Raw genomic sequence first — 20,672 nt, forward strand, 5'->3', positions numbered from 1 at the left:
GGCCAGGCCCCGCCCCGCCCTCCAAATAGAGGCCGGAGAGGGGCGGGGCCGAGGCAGAGCGCGGAGTGCGCCGGTGGGAGGGGCACGTGCGCGAGGGAGCGAGGAGGAGAAAAACGGTGGGGGAGGGGGAGAGTGAGGGGAATAATCCGGGCAGGGGGATGAGGGGGAGGGCTTGGAGGAGGGCAAGGCCGGTGGGGTATAGGGACATAAGGAGGAAAGCGGGGTGAAAGTGGTGAGGTGAGGTGGGTGGGAAGCTGAGGGAGGGAATGGGGGGGGGGGAACCAGGAGACTGTCTACCCTTCCACAAAGAAAGGGGCCTGAGTTGAAGACGGAGGGAGGGTCAACAGATAAAACGGAAATAGTGGGGGGTTGGGGGAGAGCCTAGGAACCAACTCCTAGGGGCGGAGGTCCCTTTGCCCCCCCTATAAAATATTTGAGAGGGCCAGCCTCCTTCCCCCCCCCCCAAATTAATGGACATTGCCATTCAAATAGGGTGCGTGTGCTACGTCATGTGATTGATTATACGCGACGGGGCTCCCCCCCCCCATATATTTTATTCACGTTGGCACCCCTGGGAGAGTGAAGAAGACACCAAGGTGGGGAGGGAAGCCCAGCCGGACTGAGCTGCTCAGATTTAGGGATGATCCGACTTGCCACCTTTTGGTTTTTGTGTGCACTCTGCTCTTTCGCGCCTCCTGTCATCGTCGGGTAGACTCAGGATGGCAAAAGTGAGGAGGCAGGAGGACCAGCGGGAACAAAGGGCGGTGGGGAAGGAGACCAGGAGAAGATGATGGGGAAGAAAAAGAGGCTGGTGAAAAGAGAGAGACGGCCAAAAGGAGACAGGATGAGAGATTGTAGTCCACAAAGGTAGGGGGAATTGAAGAAGGGGAGAAAATGGTTGAAGAAAAAAGTGGATCAGACGCAGCAGGAGAGAGTTAGTTAGAGACGTGGAGGTAAGGAAGAGAGGAACTTGTTTCTTTACTTAATAGGTACCATCTAGTGAACTCTTAATGACAGTGTTGTTTCTGCACTAGGGAAGGTCTTAAAGATCCTAGCAACAACCTGAGCATGGGAACATCTTGTACCCACATAACCTTTCCGGCCACAGATCGCTGCCAGTTTAGATGAAAACAAGTCAAGGGAGTCCGTTGATGGCATGGAAGCTTAGAGGTAGGGAGGTCAACAAGGGAGTTGCTGGAGTTAACACCTCTCACCAGCAGGAAATTAGCGCTAGTCCTCATGAGGGAGGTTGAGGAGAAAAGCCAGATAATTGAACTGGTTGGAGCATAGTGGCATAGCTAATGGGGATTACTCACACTAATAAATGGGTGTATTGCAGTCATTTGAGTGTTTTATCATTCATGTCTTCCTTTTAAAAAGCAAAGTCCACTTAGTATATGAATGCCAGTAACAGCCATGGTTAAAATTAGTAAACTTTCAGCCCAGTAGCAAGAGTGCAGTATAGATGGGGGGAGAGGGTACAAGACAATTTTTAAGACTCTTGGCAATCCATTTCTGAAGTTAGGAAACCAATGTTTCCTACAGTATGGTACACAGGCGGTCTCTAGAGAAGATAGGAGTTTTTTGTTGCTAGGATACACACAGCTCAGGAAATTCCTAGGCTCTCAGCTTCGTGGTGTACATTCTATGTTTATAGCAGCATTCTATAATGTCCCATAATTTCATAAGATTGTACTCATGTTGAAAATCTTATACTCATGTTGAGGGAATTTTGATGTACTTGTGTGGAATGTAATTACCCTGGGCTGGATGAAGGGACTTGATTTCCTTATACAGAAGAATACTTTACTTCTCCATCTTTATTCATAATGTATAGGTTCTCCTTTTGCCAACACTTACTAAATGGGGTGGGGGCATGCAGACTCACATGAGATTTCTCATTCCTGTTTCTTCCTCTTGAAATCTCCTCCATACTATTCTTACCCAATTAACCTGCCAAGTACTTGATTTCAATTTCCCCACTGCTTGGATCACAGCCTCAATGAGGAGGAGGCCACCATTGTCCAAGTTACTGGGCTTTTCTTTTTAAAGAGTACAAACAGCAGGATAATATTGAGGCTTAGTTGATGTGTTACCTGTGATAATTTGGAAGATTGGTCTAGATCACTGTTCTTCAACCTTTGGTCACCAGATGTTGTTGGACTACAACTTCCATCATTCTCAGCTTAGCCAATTAATTGCCAGGAATGATAGGCATTGTGGTTCAACACCTGGGGACACATTGAAGAACAATGTCCTATCATTGGTGTGACTCAGCATAAGTCAATTCCTTATTTATCCCTTATTTGTTACCCATATGAAGCTTTCCTGGGCAAGCTCAATCTCACATTTTCATTGCACCCAGATCCTGCAATCTCATGGTGCCTAGGAGAGAATTACTGTAAATCAAGTTCAAACTGATAAATAACTCAAAACGTTTGATTGTACAGTTTTATGAGCATTTTTTCCTCCTTTGAGACACTTCAGCCAAACAATCAGGAGGTGAAACAAGAGGCTAGATAAAATTACTCTAAAACGTTCAGCAAATATGTTACTTGCCAAAGCAGATTTGGAGTTCCTGAACCTCAGGTGCACCAAACTTGACCTGCCTGCCTACGTTTCTACTTATCTTATGAATGACTCTTGCTCCATCTTGTGGACATTTTGTTATCCACCTGGAAGCACTTTATAAGGACTTCCACACCAGTGTGTGAGGGGAAATGATTCATGATGATTACAGAAGGGAAAAAGTGACCAGGATACTTATCTATATTCCCTTGGAGTAAACCTGGGAAATGCCCAGTCACTTACATTTTGGGTGGCATCTGAGGAATAGAACTCTACTGGATAAAGCTGCTGCCTCATGTTCCCATGTTGCTTTCCTCTATATGCTAAAACAAAATAAAAAAATTCCTTCCAGTAGCACCTTAAAGACCAATTAAGTTAGTTCTTGGTATGAGCTTTTGTGTGCATGCACACTTCTTCAGATACACAGTTTTATTTTGTTTTGACTATGGCAGACCAACACGGCTACCTATCTGTAACTCCTCTATATGCTGTTCAGACTCTAGAGGTGTCCTCAGGCCTATGATCCTGGAGTTAATATTTTTAAAAATGCCCTTCAAATACTTGGAAACAGGTTTTTTCTGGAAGCAAGTGACAAAGAAATGAGCACTAAACTTGCACTATATTCCGCTGCAGTTCCAGAAGCAGCTTTAACGTAGCGTGAAAGCTCAAATATAATGGAGAACGTAACCATTAGGGAAGTCTCGAAAATGGAATAAACTGTGATGTGAATGCAGCCTGCTTCTCTCTCCCAGATGGACACTTGTGTGGCACTCATAGGTTTCTGAGATTTTGTGGTGAGGGAACAAACTCAGGCTTTGAGTGCGGAGATTAGACCCACTAAGAGAAGGTGGACTCTGACCCCGGGGGAACTCAGGATAGCTCAGTCGGTAGAGCATGAGACTCTTAATATCAGGGTCATGGGTTTAAGCCCCACTTGGGGCAAACTATTCCTGCATTGCAGGAGTTTGGATTATATGACCCTTGTGGTCCCTTCTAGCTCTACAGTTCTATGATTCTATGCCTTAGCATATATGCGGGTTGATGTTGTTGTTCTTGTCTGAGGTGAGGGTGGTCAGACTGCATTAAGACATTTTGTAGTTATTCCTGTGCTAGGTGAGCAGCCAAGTGTATAATTTGGGAGTCGGGTATGTTGTTGCCACGATCAGTAGTGTACACAGGAGCAGGGCTGTTGCAGTAGCAGGAAGCTGACAGGCCAGGCAACAGGAAGTAGGGTTAGACAGCATCAGTTTATCCTATTCCCGCTATTCTCTCCTAACTGGGATTTTTCTGGTTGTTGTGTCCCCTTGCTTGATGTAGTGCTGTTGACTGCCCAGTTAGCAAACAGGAAAACATACTCAGGACATGACTTTATGGCAGCTGTGGTGACTGGTACTTGAGATGCTGACATCAGGAAGCAGGTTTCTCTCATCATCATCATCATTTTATTTGCATGGCTCTCGTCAAGATCACAGCCATAGCGGCTTACAGCGTTTCAAATGAACAGTCATAACAATAAAAAGAAAGACACATAGGGTTGCATTCAATTAAGTTCTACTCAGGGCAGACCAGTTGGAATTAATGGGCTTGAGTCTTCTTAAATCATTAATTTGAGTGGGTCTCTTTTGAGCAGATTAATGCAACCTGTAATAAGGACACTTACAAATAATGTAAGTAACTACATAATAATTAAAAAACAGTACCATCATAAACACAACAAGCAAAACAAATTTAGCAGCTTAAAAGAAAGCTGGAGTGCGAATGAAGCCTAACACAGAAATAAAAATAGTAAAGTATAAGGCCAAAATGATCTCTGTTCCACAAAGGTTTTCCACTATTTACTTGCATTATTAGATGGCAGCCACACTCTTCACTTGTGGCAGCCTCCTCCCTGCTGTCACCAGCATCTCTTCTCTCAGTTCTTTACTGGAGAGGTCAAGATGGCTCCTCCTTCAAGCCCCACATACACTTGCAGTTTTGATATTGCTTCGTCTGCTTCTCTTTCAAATCTGCTTCTCTTTTCTCTCTGTGTATTGCCTTCTAGACAGAATGCTTTGTGAAGCTCCAGGAGAGGTGGGGCAAAGCTCTGGAGGTGGAAAAAGATGACTCAGCAGGCTCTGCAATCCCAGGCACAAACTCTACACGCCTGGGTCCCACTAGCTTTTAAAGAATTCTAGAGAATAGGAAGCTGAGTGTGATCCACCCATATCCCTATGAATCCAGTATTCTGTAAACGCATGCCACTCTGTTTTTCTCCTTGATGTGTTTTGAAAAGATTAATTTCCTTCTTAAAATGTCAGTTTGGTGTATTTCATGTTTCCCAACAGATGGCGCTCTTTGACAATATAACTTTGACTAGAGCAGTGTTTTTCAACCTTTTTTGGGCAAAGGCACACTTGTTTCATGAAAAAAATCACGAGGCACACCACCATTAGAAAATGTTAAAAAATTTAACTCTGTGCCTATATTGACTATATATAAAGTAATTCTCTTGAATAGGAATCAAATAAACACAAAGAAAGTATTTTATAATTACTTTATTATGAAATAGTAAACAGAAATATGAAAAATTATAAAATACTTTATTCAGTGTGCAACCTGGGCCTGTTTGGCTGAACACAAAGCTGATATTCTGGCTGGAATTGAAGAAAGACACACACGTAGCTCTTCGTCAACAGCTCTCAGTCTCTCTCTGTATTTAGTTTTTATAGCAATCGTGCTTGAAAAGCTCATCTCACACAGATATGTAGTGGAAAATGGGAGCCATGTCAAAATAGCTTTGTTTGCCAGAAGGGGGAACTCCTTGGCAGTATCCAACCAAAAACTGTCCAAAGGTAGATCAGCAAATCTTAGCTTGAAACCACGATTTTGTCTCAGTTCACTTAGTTCCTCCTGCTCCTGTAAAGTCATGTCCTTTCCCCCAACTGATGCTGAGCTATAAGGGTCCCTAACCCAGTCAAGGCATTCAGTGGAGACTGAAGAGAAATAAAATGACAACTTCTCCTCGAGAGTTTTTAAATGTTTAACTATTATCTCACACAGTGCAGCAGTGTGAACACCTTGCCATTGCTTGGCGAGTGTGAACATTTCAAGATTGCCACTTTCCACGTGTTGATGCCAGAGTTGCACCTTTGAACGGAAGCCATTTATTTTATCTGTACTTGTAAGCAGGTTTTCATTTCGGCCTTGCATTCGTGTGTTCAGTTCATTCAGATGATGAAATATATCTGCCAGTTATGCCAGCCTTGCACACCACTCATCACTTGCAAGCAGCTTTGCGTAACCTGACCTCTCATTTGTCAGAAACACTTTAAGTTCCTCCCGCAGCTCATACACACGAACCAAGACCTTGCCACGCGACAACCACCGGACCTCCGTATGAAACAGCAAGGTTTTATGCTTCGCTCCCATCTCCTCACACAAAGCTGCAAATATGCGACTTTTCACGGGTCGTGACTTTACAAAGTTTACCATGCGCACAACATCATCCAACACATGAACTAGGTCTGCTGGTAAAGTCTTGGCTACGAGGGCCTCACGGTGTAAAAAACAATGCGTAACAATCAATCTGGATTTCTTTCCTTCACTCTGCTTACAAAGCCTTTGGTGTGCCCGACCATGGCTGCAGCTCCATCGGTGCAGACACTTGTGCAGTTTTCCCACTTAAGTCCTCCTTGTTCAAGTTATTCTGATGTGACCCGAAAAATTTCTTCTCCTGTTGTTTTTTCTGGCAATGCCTTGCAAAAAAAGAAGTTTTCTCTAATTGCATCACCATCAACAAAACGCACATTGGCCAAGAGTTGAGCATGTCCACTGATATCAGTAGATTCGCCAAGTTGCAATGCAAATTTCTCACTGATACGGATCTTTTCCAAAACCACACTTTTGATGTCTGCAGACGTGTCATTAATACGTCTGGAAATTGTGTTGTCTGAGAGAGGGACTTTGGCTATTTCCTTAGCTGTTTCAGGTCCGAGCATCTCCTCTACAATGGCTTTGCAGGTGGGAAGTATTAATGTCTCCGCCACTATAAGTTCAGCAACTTGATAGCTAGCTTTAAGAGCTCTTTCATTTACCTTTGTGGTTTTTCTCATGAAAGCTGCCTGTTTCTCCATGTTTTTACGCAGGTGAACAAAATAGTCCGCATTCTTGTTTTGAAGCGAAGGGTGTTTCGTTTGGAGATGGCGTTCAAGTTTGCTTGGGACCATAGCACTGTTAGCTAGCTTTTCACCACACACCACGCACAGTGGAGTTGGTTTGTTTGCATCTCCGGTGAAAGTAAATCCAAATGAAATATAGCTTTCGCTATATTGCCTTGTGCCAGAGAATTTGCTTGAGCTAACCATCTTTGCTTTCTTTTGATCCCCACTCATACTTGGGCTCTATTCTGGCTCCAAATTTTGTTCAGAGTCCAGTTCTTTCCTTTTCAAAAACTTGTCCATCACTGCAGTATCTCACTGTCACTCAGTACTTACTGCGCTTGTCTCCTCCAGATAGCCGCTGTCCGTCACACTCAGCACTCTTCTGCGCATGTCTCCATCCAGATCCATCAGTCAGCGCTCTTCTGCTCTTCTGCTCTTCTGCTCATGTTTCCTCCAAATCCAGATCCGAACGTGACCAACTGGTTCCAGATGACCTCCTCACCTCACGCTGCGCCTGCGGCCTGGTCTGGATCCGGATGCGGTCTCTCTGCAGTGCCGACTCCCACCGAGTCCTGTCCTCCATCCGTCTCCTCCTGCTCCGGTCCTCCTGGTGACTCGAGTCGCGACGTCTTCTTCTCTCCGCTGCTGCGCACACTGTGCTCAGGCGGGAAGGAAGTCGGAAGATGATGTCCTACTGTGATAGGTCCAGGCTGGAGTCTGGACCAATCACAGCCCGGACATCAGAAAAGTGGAGGGTGTCCCCCTGAGGAGCGCCAATCGGCGCCCCTGCTGGCCGAGAGTGGGGTCAACCCCCCCCCATACCCAGGACACAGTCCGGCGCCCGCCTAGTGGGCGAAAATTTGACTTTTTTTAAAAAATCTTTCGAATTTTTCAATTTTTCCCACGGCACACCAGGCAACATCTCGCAGCACACTAGTGTGCCGCGGAACAGTGGTTGAAAAACACTGGACTAGAGTAGATCGTAAGTACACAGTAAATTGTGCTAAACCCAGATATGTTAACATTGCATTTTCACGTTTCTGATATAATGTCCAAACTAACATTGCAATAAATATAGTGAGCCTCAATCCATGAAGTACAGAGACAGCTGCTTAAAGCATCCTGCTGTTTCTTGAAATATGTTGTTGGCATTTTTCTGTCTCGAGAGACAGTGGAAGAGGGATAAAGTCAAACCATTAGAGCGTTACAGCACTTAGTGTGGCTGAAGAGTCCAATACGGGAGAGAGATGTTTTATTGCAGCTGGGGTAGATGAAGGTGTCCAGTTTTGCTGTTATTGATGCACCATGACATTTATTCTCTCTCTGCTGCTCCCTGCAGTCATTTATCCTCTGGTTACTGCTGTAGATACACAGCCTGTCTGTCTCCAGGCGCTGTGATCATCTGCAGTGTGGTTGTTCCTGATTTGTACATTCAAAGGCCTAGATGTCTTTGCATACAGAGTTTATCACACGGGCATGAAATGACCTAGATGCCTGCTCTATTGTAAGCCAAAAAAATCAGAAATGGAAGTGTTGCGTTTTGTCATGGCAAATGGAACAATCCCCACCCCTTGTCTCTTGTTTTGTCCATAGCACCCAAAGAAGTGTTTTACAATAAACACATTGAACTACAACAAAATGTAATGCCATCAGCAAGTGCTGGAGCCTGGTTTCCTTTTCTTTTTTTTTTAAGTTCCCTTTCCATCTTTGCTTATTTATTATTGAATAGTAGCCTCTTTAAAATGTTCTGCAGAAGGTTGTGTTTCACTTCTTGCCACCTAATAGCAGAGGAAGAAATGCACAGCAACATGAATTTGGGAAAGCAGTGTGACACTTGTCTCCCTAGGACTCACTCCTACAAACTGTAAATTATCCACACAATTGTGGCTGACACTCCAGAAGCTGCAGTTTTTCTGGTATCTGCAAAAACTTTATCCTATCTGGTTCTTGTTTTCTGGAGATGCCCTTTTTGAATTTTGTTAATGTGACCCAGAGGGGATCATGGAAGTTACAGGCTGGCTGCTGGTTAGCTTGGGAATGCTGGCGGAAAGCATTATTAAAGGTAGAATGACGTCCTTTGTTAACCTAATCATACCAATATTTGGGCATTACATTTGGAAAATAACTCCCCCCCCCCTTTTTTAAAGCAACTCCACAATACAACCATTTGCTGATGTGGCAGCTCTGGAGAATTAAGCTATGGGACGCTGCAGCTCAAGGGCAAATCCAGGAGGGCAATTGCGTTTACAGTAATATTGGCAGAGCTTTATTCACATTCAAGGAAGATGCCACAGTAGAGTTTATTGATCCAGTAAAAGCATGCAATGTGTTTCTGCTTCACCTGTTTTCTGTCAGCACCCATCGCCTGACTATTCACCTGTGGCTTGTACAATGCCCTTTGTATCTAGCAATCAGCTAAAACACTTTATCCCTCAGCAGAAAACCATGCCAAGAAAATAAAGCCTGCGGGGATCCTTTTGTTGCCATGTCACCTCCAAGCCCTTTTGCAAGTGTCTGTCACATGAGGGTTTAGAAATGTCTTAAGAGTACCATCACGTGCTTTAGAAATAACAAATATATAAGCTGCAGTTCCCGAAGTCTCTGCAGAATAAAAGCTGGAAGCGCACCAGGAGTCCCTACAGCCCACACTATCTGCTCTCCTATTTCTGGCAGCAACTCTGCAAGAACCTCAGTCTTCTCTCCAGAGGGGGCCACGCCTTGGAATCCTGAAAGAAAACTTAATGCATAGGTAAGATCAGTTATTTCGGTTCTAACATCTGTGATGCTGACTGCCAAAACTTTTATTTGCTTATTTTATTAAATTTATATACAGCTCTTCAGCCAAGGATTCGAAAAGGGAATGCACTTATTTTCTACAGCAGCAGAGGTTTTTTTGGAATGGCTGTTACTTTAAATGATTACAAGAGGAAAAATATCACAGAGTAATTGGAGGGCACAGCCCCCTCCACTGTTCTGTGTGTTTCATTTATTGCTAATCTGGAAACTGTGTCCCCACCCCAATTTTGGTTTGTATGTTTTAGCAAAATCATCATATTCAGCTAGGTAGTAACTAAATACAGGCACTAGTTAAATAGGGCTTACATGCATGCAGCTTTGCATTAAATCATAGCCATTTTTAAAAACTATTGTTACTATTAGACACAGTCTTGTTCATGGTTCCGTGCACATTTTATATACAATATAGACACACGTTATGTATGGAACGTAAGCTGAACTAGCAGTGTCCAAGGCCGCAGCTTGTAATCCTAAACACTGCAGGTGGATTTCAGAATTGCTCTCTTCCAAGCATCCTGTGTGCACAAGGATTTCAGCTTGCCAGTTAGAATGACCTCGCTTTCCTCCCCCTTCTGTGCTGTTTCTGGGGTTCTCCTAAGCCAGTCTGCGGTAGAAGTTGGAGAGTGGGGACCCCATTTCACAAGCAGAAATCCTTGTCCAGGGCGTCTCTGATGGGGCTGGGTTAGATGAATTCCACCCAGTAGGTGTAGGATTGAGGTTTTAATCCTGCTTTTAACTGATTGATTGTTAGTTAACTGATTGATATATTAGTTACCTAATATAAATATTACATAATGTCAAAGCAAATTATAGGCAGGGATATTTGATGAAGGTTGCAGTTTAGGCAAATGATTTGTGGCCCTAATAATTATTGAGAAACACATTTTCTGATTCCTTTTCCCCCAAACAAAAATGCTACCAGCACTGAAAGCCTTCTGCAAGGGGGCACTTTTAATTGAAATCTGTATTTCTGGATCAGCAGCTAATCCGTAATTACATATTTATTAATGCTTTCAAGTTTGGGGAAAAGGAAACATGAAGGAATTCCCAGATCTCAACTTGTGGCTTGTAATCAGAAAGCATCCTCACATTTTCCAGTAGAACTATGGTAAATTAGTGACTCCAATGCAGATAGTTTGTGGTTAAATTTACTAGGCATGTACATTCTGAGAGTGCATACGAGAGCCTATTCTGTGCACATAAATATGGATTGTACATCTCTATATCTAGAGATACATATAATCTTCTAGGGCATGATTATGAATGAGAGATGTCAATCTCCATGGTGCCACATATGGTGTTGGCTTGAAAGACCGTTATAATGAAAGTCAGGGACAGTCTGTTCTATTTGTGCCTTGGATAAAGGTCCGTGCTTCTGCTTGAATCACCTCCCCTTGTGTGAAAAGAGCATTTAGGCCCATTGGCTATGTTATTCTGGATTCACGAAGCCTGCCTTTTCTATCTTTATATTCTTGTGTTCCATGAATGCTGTATGAAAAAATCAGCATCCAGTAGCACTTTCTGCACTTTTATAGATTGCAGCATCCAGTTAGCCCTGTGGGTTGCCTAAGAATTTCCCAGATCCTGTCCTATGGGGTCTTTCAGTACAGCTGGGGAGAAATCCTAAGCCTTGCATGGAAGTTACTGCTAAAGTTAAATTCAAATTCAGTCACTCTGCATTTAAAAAACATAAAGCCTCAGAAATATTGTAGTTTGCTAGTGAAAATAAAATCCCTATTACGATTCAGCATCTAATGCTAGACAGAAAGGCTCCATATTTTTGTCACCTAATCCATTTTTATTTTTATTTTTTGCAAAAGTTCATGTGGGATAAATTATTATTATAGCTTGTGCTGCATGCATATGGGGCTGTATCAAGGACTTTCACCTATGCATCAGGACTTTCTCTCCCTGTGTATTTCCCATTCCCCCCCAAACCCCAAAATCTGCTCTGGAGGATTGGGGGGAGCCCAGAAAAGGTTGGGGGGGTCACAGAAGTGTGTGCAGGGAGAAAAAATCCTGTTGCACAGGCAGAAGTGCTTATGTTAATGGGGTGTTTTCATTGGATGCAACCCATAGTATGCTGCTGAAATCAGTTTCATGCTGAAGACCCCAAACCTAGCAGCCTTTGCCATCAACAGATACCCTCAGCTGAGTTCACAGCTCAGAAGGTGGACAGGTTATGGAGCATGCAATAAGCCTATATATTAAGGAAGACTTGAACCGGCCAAACCGGGCAGATTTGAACAAATTTGGAGTTACCCTTATCACTGCTGTCACTTCCTATTCTTATTTTCTTATTTTACTTCTTATTTTGCCAACAACCACATACATTCCGTCGCTAGAAAGATAGTCGAGAGGGTTGCATAAGATGTCTGCATACCGATCACTTGTCACGACTATGCACTAAGCTCAAGGACCTGTCATAATGAATGGGCTAATCTCCTTCACCTGACCTGTCCCTCAGTTCCCTTTCACTCTGCAAAGCACATTGAGAAACGGCACACTGAGATGTCATACATTGAGCACAGGCACGTATATGGCATTCTCATTGTCCCCTAGGTGTTTGGGGGTCATCACCTCTGCAATGAAGCTGCGTCAAAAGCTCCCGCATGGGCACTCACAGGGCCGTAGGAGCACAAACCCTCACAATCCCAGGAAATGGCAGCACTCAAACAGCCCTGCCCACCCTTTTCAGTTCACCCACAGCTGCTAGTGCTGCAATTATTTTGTTTGGCTTTTACTTCAGACTCCATTAGCCACATTGCTAGCCTGCAATTAGATAGGAAAGTGAACACCCGTTAATTATCAGTAGTGATGCAGCTATGCTTTTTCTCTTTGCATAGAAACTTGGGAACTACATATCCATATATGTAGACCCTTGGTCCATCTATCTCAATATTCTCTACACTGACTGACAGCAGTTCCCCAGGGTTTCAGACATCTTCTTCCTGAAGATGCCAGGGGCATTTGGCATGCAAAACAGATGCCCTGCCACTGAGCTGTGGCCCTTCTCTGCAACAAATTGTGCTAGGCATATATCCCAAGTTGAGCAAAACTTCATGGAGAAAGCCTAACATGACATTTGGAGTCCAGGTTTGGTCTGACATCGTGAACACTTTCAGACCACAGGCCCCAAACCTGGCAGATTTTGCCCAAAATAGTACATGAATCATGCATTCTCCTTGATGCCTCCAACTCAGTTCACAGCTTGGCAAGCGCTAGGTCTATAATGATTGCCCAAAATAGGCAATGTGAATAAATCGTAAGACGCACCAGCTTGGTTTGGCTGCTGCTTTCCTGTAGATATTATAGCTCATTAGACATCTGCCCAAACCCACACAGGCCATTTGGTGTAAAATGCATGAGAAATATGCTTCGGGGATATAGTTGTTGATTTCAAAGCTTGAAAGAATAAACAAGAGGTATCCTTGTACATAAAAAATTCAAGTTTAGGAAGGACCCATGCTTGCTAGATTGAAAAAAATAAATGGTAGAAACAGGTGAATCTCTTGAATTACAGTGTCTGGAATAAAGGGTGCTCCATGTAGCTTTTTGGAGCTGTCATAGTTGACCAGGGATGAGGAACCTGTGACACTTCAGACGTAGCTGGGACCCCACTTCCATCATTCCTGACCATTGATCAAGCCGGTGAGGGATGATGGGAGCTGGTGGAGGGTCACAGGTTCTGCATCCCTGTTGTAAAGTAATGGAGAAGGAAAAGACTTCTGTTCTCCCAGGATATTGGGTTGCAGCCAATGGTGGTGCTCAGCTGATGTTAAGGCTTTGGTCAGAAATTCCCCCCTCCTTCCTAGATCTGCTCTGGAGACTCCCCAAACCTCTGGAGCAGATTTAGTGGGTTGAGGGCTGCAAGGGAGAGGAGAAATCACATAAATATGTTCCTCCCCCCATGGGCATTTAAGACACCAGCCCAAAATGAAGGCAATACTTGGTGTTTATAGAAGCATAGGACATTCACAACAGAACAGGGCAACCAGGCAGAGAGCATCATTTCCCAACCCGATTTGGAATGTTTCGCTGGCTCTCTTTGTCATTGGCTGGCGGGTTTAAGAAAGCTGATTTCTCGGTAAAGGGATTGTCTGCAGCAGCCTTTCCACAACCTGATTAACTTGCCCTTTCAAAAGATTAAGGTTCCCACCCTGGCTATCTCTTAAGAGCACTCTGCTGTACCTTTATTTTCCTTTGAAAGAAGAAACCCTCGTTCCCACAATTGCTTTCTTCTTTCAAAGGGAAAATAACTCTGGTCTCACATCTTTTGATTTGGCTGGTTAATTAACAATCACAGGAAAGCTTTCCAGAAGGCAGAAGATTGGTTTGACAGCATTAAGAGTCTGATTCTGTGCGGAGACCCAGCATGCTCTTCCTGACTCTTGAGGCACCCAGCACCTAGCAGGAAGCGATCTGTATCTGTCAGGATTAGGTCCTAAGAGCGCTTTTGAGTCATCCAATCCAGCTTCTTGGTGACCTCAGAATAACTATTCCTTCACAGCCCACGTCAGTATTAACCCTGCCTATCTTGCCACTTAACCTTGCCAGCAAGCCTCCAAGCTATAAAAGCCACTTCTGATTCCGCCCCCCTGTTATTACTGCTCTAATGCACAGCATCTGGGCATTTTCTGGATTTCTGCTTTTGTGAGCCGGACATTAGCGAGGACCCACCTCTGCGACCTGACGGACCTTCCGTTTCCACAGCACTGGTGGTGATGATGAGGACTAAGGTGCCTGAAGTCTCAGCGGATGTGTGTGCCTATATAAAGAGACGCAAGCGACTTAACTTGACATGCATTTTGCAGGTATTTTCAGCTGCTGGCTGACTGCTCTGGAGGTGGTAGACTGAAATAGCAGCGCGGCTACTCCAAAAGCGGGCAGAGCATTTACGGAAGGCACAGGAATAAACCAGAGAAGATGTCTGTGATCAGCGCCCTGCCGTTTCTCAAGCCCATCCACCTCAAACCTCTGCGGAGCTCCCCTGGGCGCCAACGCAGGCACACTCTGCCCGCCAGCGAGTTCCGGTGCCTCACCCCCGAGGATGCCATCAGCGTGTTCGAAATAGAGAGAGAAGGTAAGGTGCCAATTCCTTTGTTTCCTATGTTTTCTGAACCGCCCTCCACCTCACCCCCCAAATAAATAAAAGGCACTTCTGTACTTTAGAAGCACTGAGTTACTGGGGTCCTTTATTGAGGGCAGAGTAGGAAAGGAAAGAAAAGGCAGGAGGTGGAAGGGAAAACATCCAAGCAAATAGGTTACACAAGCAGCAGCCAGCTTGCTTAACGCGAGCAATTTAACACCAAGACACAGCAAGAGAGGGGCTGGAATGTCAGCCTTCTTGTGCCTCTCAGGCATGCGGCATTATGGGAATCATCCAGATATGGCTTACAGCCCCCAAGTGGTCAACGTGTTCAGTGTAAGATTGAATGCAGGAAGAAAGTCAAAAATGGATGTGTACAGTGTGTGAAGAATCACATTCCTAACCTCTCAGGTGAGTAATGGAAGCATTGAGATCATTGATAAACTGGAGCATCAGTAGCACACTAAAGATCAGTCAGAAGCATTAGGGAAGTGGAGACTGAGTGAATGTGCTCCTTACAGGCCACCTGCTCAAAAACCTTACAGATGGAAATTAATGTTCTCCATATCTGAATTTCAGTGGTAAGATCTGAACACTGGTGGTTAATTTCAGGTATCTTTATTCGTACTTGGATGGCTAAACAAATCCCGTTATGGACATTTGAGTTTTGCAGCCGAATTTGAATATTCTGGAACTGAGTTTAAAAACAAACAAAAAACAAAGGAAGACAAAGGAAATAAATGTATTTGAATATGATGGTGCACTAACTGCTAGGTCAGACTGGCAGCTGCTGAAAGAGAAATACTTGTTAGCATCAAAGGTATCCTAATAAAACAATAGATTTATCCCACTGAGGTATGACTCAGCTCATCCTGCAATGGGAAGCTGAAGGTAGGCTACTGAAGTTTACAAAATATGCCTGGCCTAGCTTAGAATCAGCTACCTTTCTCTTATACCTAACGAAGAATTCTAATAAAAGATGCCACCAAGACATTTCACCACCAATGGGAAAGGTTAACTATTCTGTCTTGCCCACCCCCAGGAACCTCAGCTTTCACTTATTGAACAGAAGCAAACAGAAGTCAAATAGGAATCAAATTACCCTGAAAACTACAGTCCACTAGATTCAGGAATTCAGTTCCAACCTCCCACCTAGTTCCATTTTTGAACCTTTGTTCTCAGGGCAGGTCTAACATGTCTCCAGCGACCAGGAAACTGCAGCCTGGATCTAGACAGCAGCATGACATTAACCCTTCAATTCCTCTCTCTGTTGACCTCTACAGCATTCATTTCGGTGTCAGGAGACTGCCCCCTCCACCTGGATGAGATTCGCCACTTTCTGAACTTGTGTCCGGAGCTGTCGCTCGGCTGGTTTGAAGAAGGCCGGCTTGTTGCTTTCATTATTGGCTCTCTCTGGGATCAAGAACGACTCAGCCAGGTAGGAAATGGAAATCCTTTTAAATGCATCACTTTCCCATTATGTAACTGACGGAGAGAGAACATAGACAGACTCAAATGCACATCACCTGCTTATACTGATGGAGAGTACAATGGTACCTTGGTTCTCAAACTTAATCCGTCCCGGAAGTCTGTTCTAAAACCAAAGTGTCCCAAAACCAAGGCACGCTTTCCCATAGAAAGTAGTGCAAAATGGATTAATCTGTCCAGACACAACCCCTAAAACAGCAAATTAACATGAATTTTATTATCTAACAATACAATTTCTGGGTTAGGGTTAGGGGAAGGATTAGAATTAGGGTTAGGGTCACTGTTGTTTTATGTTTTCTTGTTTTCTTCTCCATTCAAGGCAGAAGTTTAAAGGAGCCTCCACATCAGCATCAGAGCCCCTGCACCACCTGAAGGCAGCCATGCAAAATAGTTGCTGGGGTGGCGAAGGTGGAGGCAGCCTGGCAGCTGCATCAGAGAACCCCTAAACTGCTGCTGAGGCAGCTGTTGGGCTGTCTCTGTATTGCCACCGATGCTCCTTTAAACTTCTCTATTGAGGTGAATGCAACCACACACCCTTCAATGGAAAAGTGTGACAGAGCCTACACCTCTCCAAGTGAGTAGCCCCATCCAGCTCCTACTCCCATGCAAGCAGGAGTTGGGGCACTCAGAATGGAAGTGTGGCCCTGAAAAAGGAAGTGTAACACTCAAAACAGAACAGTTCGGATTCCAGAAAAGGTTTGCAAACTGGAACACCTACTTCCGGGTTTGTGGCGTTTGAATTCCAAGTTGTTCGTGAACTAAGCTGTTTGAAAACCGAGGTACCACTGTAGTACAGGCTTCCACAACCATGGCCCTCCAGATGTTTTGAGACTACAATTCCCATCATCCCTGGCCACTGGTCCTGCTAGCGAGGGATCATGGGAGTTGTAGGCCAAAAACATCTGGAGGACTGAGATTGAGGAATCCTGCTATAGTACATATGGCTTGGGTACTCTTCTCCTACTCTTCACATGCTTTGGTGAATGGGCTAGTATTATGCTTGTGCCACATTTTAACATCCCTTCACTCAGCTGCTGAAGTTCATTCAGTTTTCACTAGCCAGTATGCTGCCCCACTGTGGAACAAATGTAATGGCGTTCCAACAAAACAATTTTTCATTACCCAGCAGTGTCTGCTTTAAAAGCCATCATTGTTGTTGTTATAGTTATACCCTGTCTTTTCCCCTGATGGGACTCAAGAGGATTTAGGATTTTTGCAGGCATGAGCCAGTATGGTACCTGTACAAACACATAAATGCATTAATAAGAAACCACATTATTCTATTTGAGAAAACTACTGATCAGGAGTCTTGCCCTGGAGCAGCTCTAAGGCAGATGCTGGATTCAGTGTGAAACGAGCATTTCACTTTTTAACATTCTGAATACTGAAGAGGCTGCACAGCTCTCTTTAAATTGGGAGTGGGTGAACCTGTGGCCCTCCTGTAGTTGTTGGACTCCAACTCTCAGCAGCCCCAGCCAGCATGGCCAAGGGTTAGAAATGAAGAGGCTTGCAGTCAAAAATGCCATCGGTTCCTCACTCCTGCTCCAAATATTAGAGCATTTCATTATTAATTTTTATTCATTTTCTATAATCAAACAACAACAAAAAAGAAGAATAAACATAAAAGATAGCCCACACATACCAAAAAAAAAAAAAAAAGAGAGAGACAGACATCACCCAAAGCAATACACCTACACCAACCAAAAAACAGACATTTAATGACAGTGGAAAACAATTGACTTCCCTCCATCTCGGTTTTGGGTTCTGTGAATATTAAGACCATTCTGCAGTTTTTCATTTTATAGCCTCCACACATCGTAAGAGTTATACTAAGCCTACTGTGATTTTTATATTTCTACAGTTTGCTTCCATATATGTTATGAATTTAGACCAATCATCAATAAACTTTATGCCTTTTTTCTGTTTGATGTTCTGCGTCATTTTTGCCAAATCCATGTACTCAAAACAATTTACTTTGCCAGTCTTTAACGGTCGGGATATTTGGGGTTTTCCAATTTTGTGCTAACAGAATCCTGGCATAAATATTAGAGCATTTCACCTCTCTCTCCCCCCACATGAATCTCATCACATTAGCCTAAACTAGGTCAAGTACAATGTGATTTGGAACCAGTGACTTTCCCAATGCATGCCAGCCAAGAAACCATTTGATTCATCATCATCATCCTATAGAAGAAAGTTGTCCCTTGTCTACTATAAGTAGTAGTCAGTCTGCACTAGGGTGTTAACAGTAGGTGGACCACGTCTCTTAACAACCATCTTCTCTCTTTCTCCTCCCTTGGCAGGATGCTCTGACCCTGCACAAGCCTCATGGATCCACAGTCCATATCCACGTTCTGGCAGTCCACCGCACCTTCCGCCAGCAAGGCAAGGGCTCCATCTTGATGTGGCGCTACCTGCAGTACCTGTGCTGCCTGCCGTACGTGCGTCGAGCCACACTGATGTGTGAGGATTTCCTCGTCCCCTTCTACTCCAAGTGTGGCTTCAAGGCGTTGGGCCCCTGTGAGATCACGGTGGGCTCTCTGAACTTCATCGAGATGGACTATGCCGTTCGTGGCCATGCCTTCATGCGCAGAAACAGTGGTTGCTGAGGAGGTGCCTCCCATTTTCCATCCACATCTGGCTGATATACTTGGAGGCAGAGAAGCCCAGTTTCTCAGTGATTCCCACCAATGGGTCAGGGGAGTCCGATGGGTGGGTCACAAAGTTGCCAAGTTCTCTTCTCTGGGATAAGGAACTTCCACATCAGTGAAGTAGGCAAGTGAGCCTACACACACATATTAAAGTTACTGATGGGTCCCTTTTTAAGAAGTTTGAGAACCACTGCAATACGCAGATTGCTATGTTCACAATGAATTAACCCAAGCAACTCCTATCATAGCCATTGCTGCAAAGGCAACACAGATCTTAATGCGTAGCAGCATTTTAGTAGCCAGTAATAGGTGTCGTAGCATTGTAACCTCACAACTGCCTTTAAAACTGGTAGCTAAAATGTAGTCCAGTTGTCTTCTCATTTGTGTCTTAGCTGAATTTGCGCCCTGCAGCAGTGACCATTGTATACATGGGGCAATGAAAGGCAGTAACTGCTCTTTCCTCTATTTAGCTATAAAGATGACAACAGCATGACATGGTGGTGAAGTTGTAGCCGCTAAGCATTACTCCCATCAACTAAGGGAGCAACTAAGTGAATGCTGTTGCCAGTACACTATAGGTCTGCAGGTTAGAATTCGGCAATTTTCAGAGTAACCATTGACTGTCAACCAGGGCCCACTGCCTTTCTGCCTTATGACATTGGTTACCGTCACCCAACAAAACGATTGTAAGAAGACAAATGCTGTATCTATAACTATGAAGCAAGTCACAATATTGGCATATACAAATGCTTTCAGAAATCAAGCTTTCTGTTCTCAAAAGTGTGGTTTCTGTTGTAGCAGGCTGCTTGCTTTTTTTGGCCCTATACCATTTCCTGGAATTAATAGAGCAATTAGGAAAAACATTACCTGAGAAGTAGAATCATTCAGTTACATCTGCCATTTTGTGGAATTACTGTTTGCCTTTGGAAAGGAGCAGCCGTCGCTGATGAAATTGTTGTCTCTTTGCTTGCAGTGGAGAAACTCCATGTCTTCTTGCACTGGCTGCTCTGTTGTTGTGAAATGCATGGAATCTGTGCTTGTATATTCTGTAAAAATATGTATATAAATGTGGTCTATGTGCTAAAACCAGAGCAGGCTTCTTTTTTAGCCGAGTTCCTGCCCAGATAAGTATTTGCCTGACAGATAAATCCAAGTCCCTGTTGACAAGGGGCAAGCCACATTTGCTTTAGGGTGTTCTCTTTCCCTTTCTGGCTTTGACAAGAGGTACCCACAGCACAGAGGTGCAGAACCTACTCCCTCCTCCTCCTCCTCCTGCTGTCCAGGTGCAACGAAGGTCTACAACTAGCAGGAGCAATGGATTTGTTAAATTTGAGGCTGTGCAGCGAGTACTTAACTCATTGCAGTTAATGTACATGCTTTGAAATGCAGTGACTTACTGCTGAAGCAAAAGCACTCGGCGCATGCCCCGAGAATGAGTATGTTCCTATGCCCCCAGGAGGACTGTGTCGATATTAGCAGGTGCTCATATGTAAGAGCTGATGATCATTCACGGTGGTGGGAGAGGAGGGGATGTTCACGTGTACAATGCTCATCACACCCACAGAGATAAATAGCACATGGTGGGCGGTGGGTGGTGTCCAGCTGCTAGCACCCAATATGGTTCCTGACCCTCCTCAACCTTTTGATGTTTGGCAAGTGGGTAGGCGTTTGCCATGTTTCCTGTCCCTTGAAAGGTAAATTGGCTCCTTCAGCATAAACTAGAGGTCTGCATATCGAGTTTAAGGACAGAGTCCAACATGCATCTTCAGTAATCCTAGTCTGCACTGAGTGTAAGGAAGGAATGTGTCCCCACCATGAAACAAGGCAGGCCTAGGGAAATAATGTTTGGAAGTTGGCAAAAACCACCATGACACAGCTTTCATAGTTGCATGCGTTGTAGCTCAATGGCTACAACTAAAGTAGAAATGCTTTTTAAGTTTA

The 20,672-nt window shown here is 44.2% G+C and overlaps 1 protein-coding gene across 6 annotated transcripts; it reads left to right on the plus strand.

Annotated features, from left to right (window-relative positions):
* The first annotated feature begins 22 nt into the window (after positions 1–22).
* On the plus strand, positions 23–19,817 carry AANAT (aralkylamine N-acetyltransferase). 6 transcript variants are annotated; one of them, XM_081850941.1, is made up of 6 exons: positions 23–86; positions 1,035–1,170; positions 9,381–9,456; positions 14,318–14,586; positions 15,876–16,030; positions 18,384–19,817. In XM_081850941.1, exons 4-6 carry the CDS (start codon positions 14,430–14,432, stop codon positions 18,687–18,689), a joined length of 618 nt encoding a protein of 205 aa, XP_081707067.1. In that variant the 5' UTR covers positions 23–86; positions 1,035–1,170; positions 9,381–9,456; positions 14,318–14,429; the 3' UTR covers positions 18,690–19,817. The 6 variants fall into 6 exon arrangements, with proteins under 6 accessions (XP_081707067.1, XP_081707066.1, XP_081707063.1 ...); XM_081850940.1 differs by lacking the exon at positions 23–86 and adding an exon at positions 98–116; XM_081850937.1 differs by lacking the exons at positions 23–86; positions 1,035–1,170 and adding an exon at positions 275–867.
* Positions 19,818–20,672: the final 855 nt, after the last annotated feature.

Source organism: Podarcis erhardii, assembly GCF_964252035.2.
Source record: "Podarcis erhardii genome assembly, chromosome: 2".
NCBI lineage: Eukaryota > Metazoa > Chordata > Lepidosauria > Squamata > Lacertidae > Podarcis > Podarcis erhardii.

Bases quoted from the DNA above. Each gene is read 5' to 3' on its own strand.
- AANAT (XM_081850941.1), top strand. From the start codon at position 14,430: ATGTCTGTGATCAGCGCCCTGCCGTTTCTCAAGCCCATCCACCTCAAA. The intron at 14,587-15,875 runs GTAAGGTGCCAA...TGACCTCTACAG, and splicing joins GTTCGAAATAGAGAGAGAAG to CATTCATTTCGGTGTCAGGA. The intron at 16,031-18,383 runs GTAGGAAATGGA...CTCCCTTGGCAG, and splicing joins ATCAAGAACGACTCAGCCAG to GATGCTCTGACCCTGCACAA.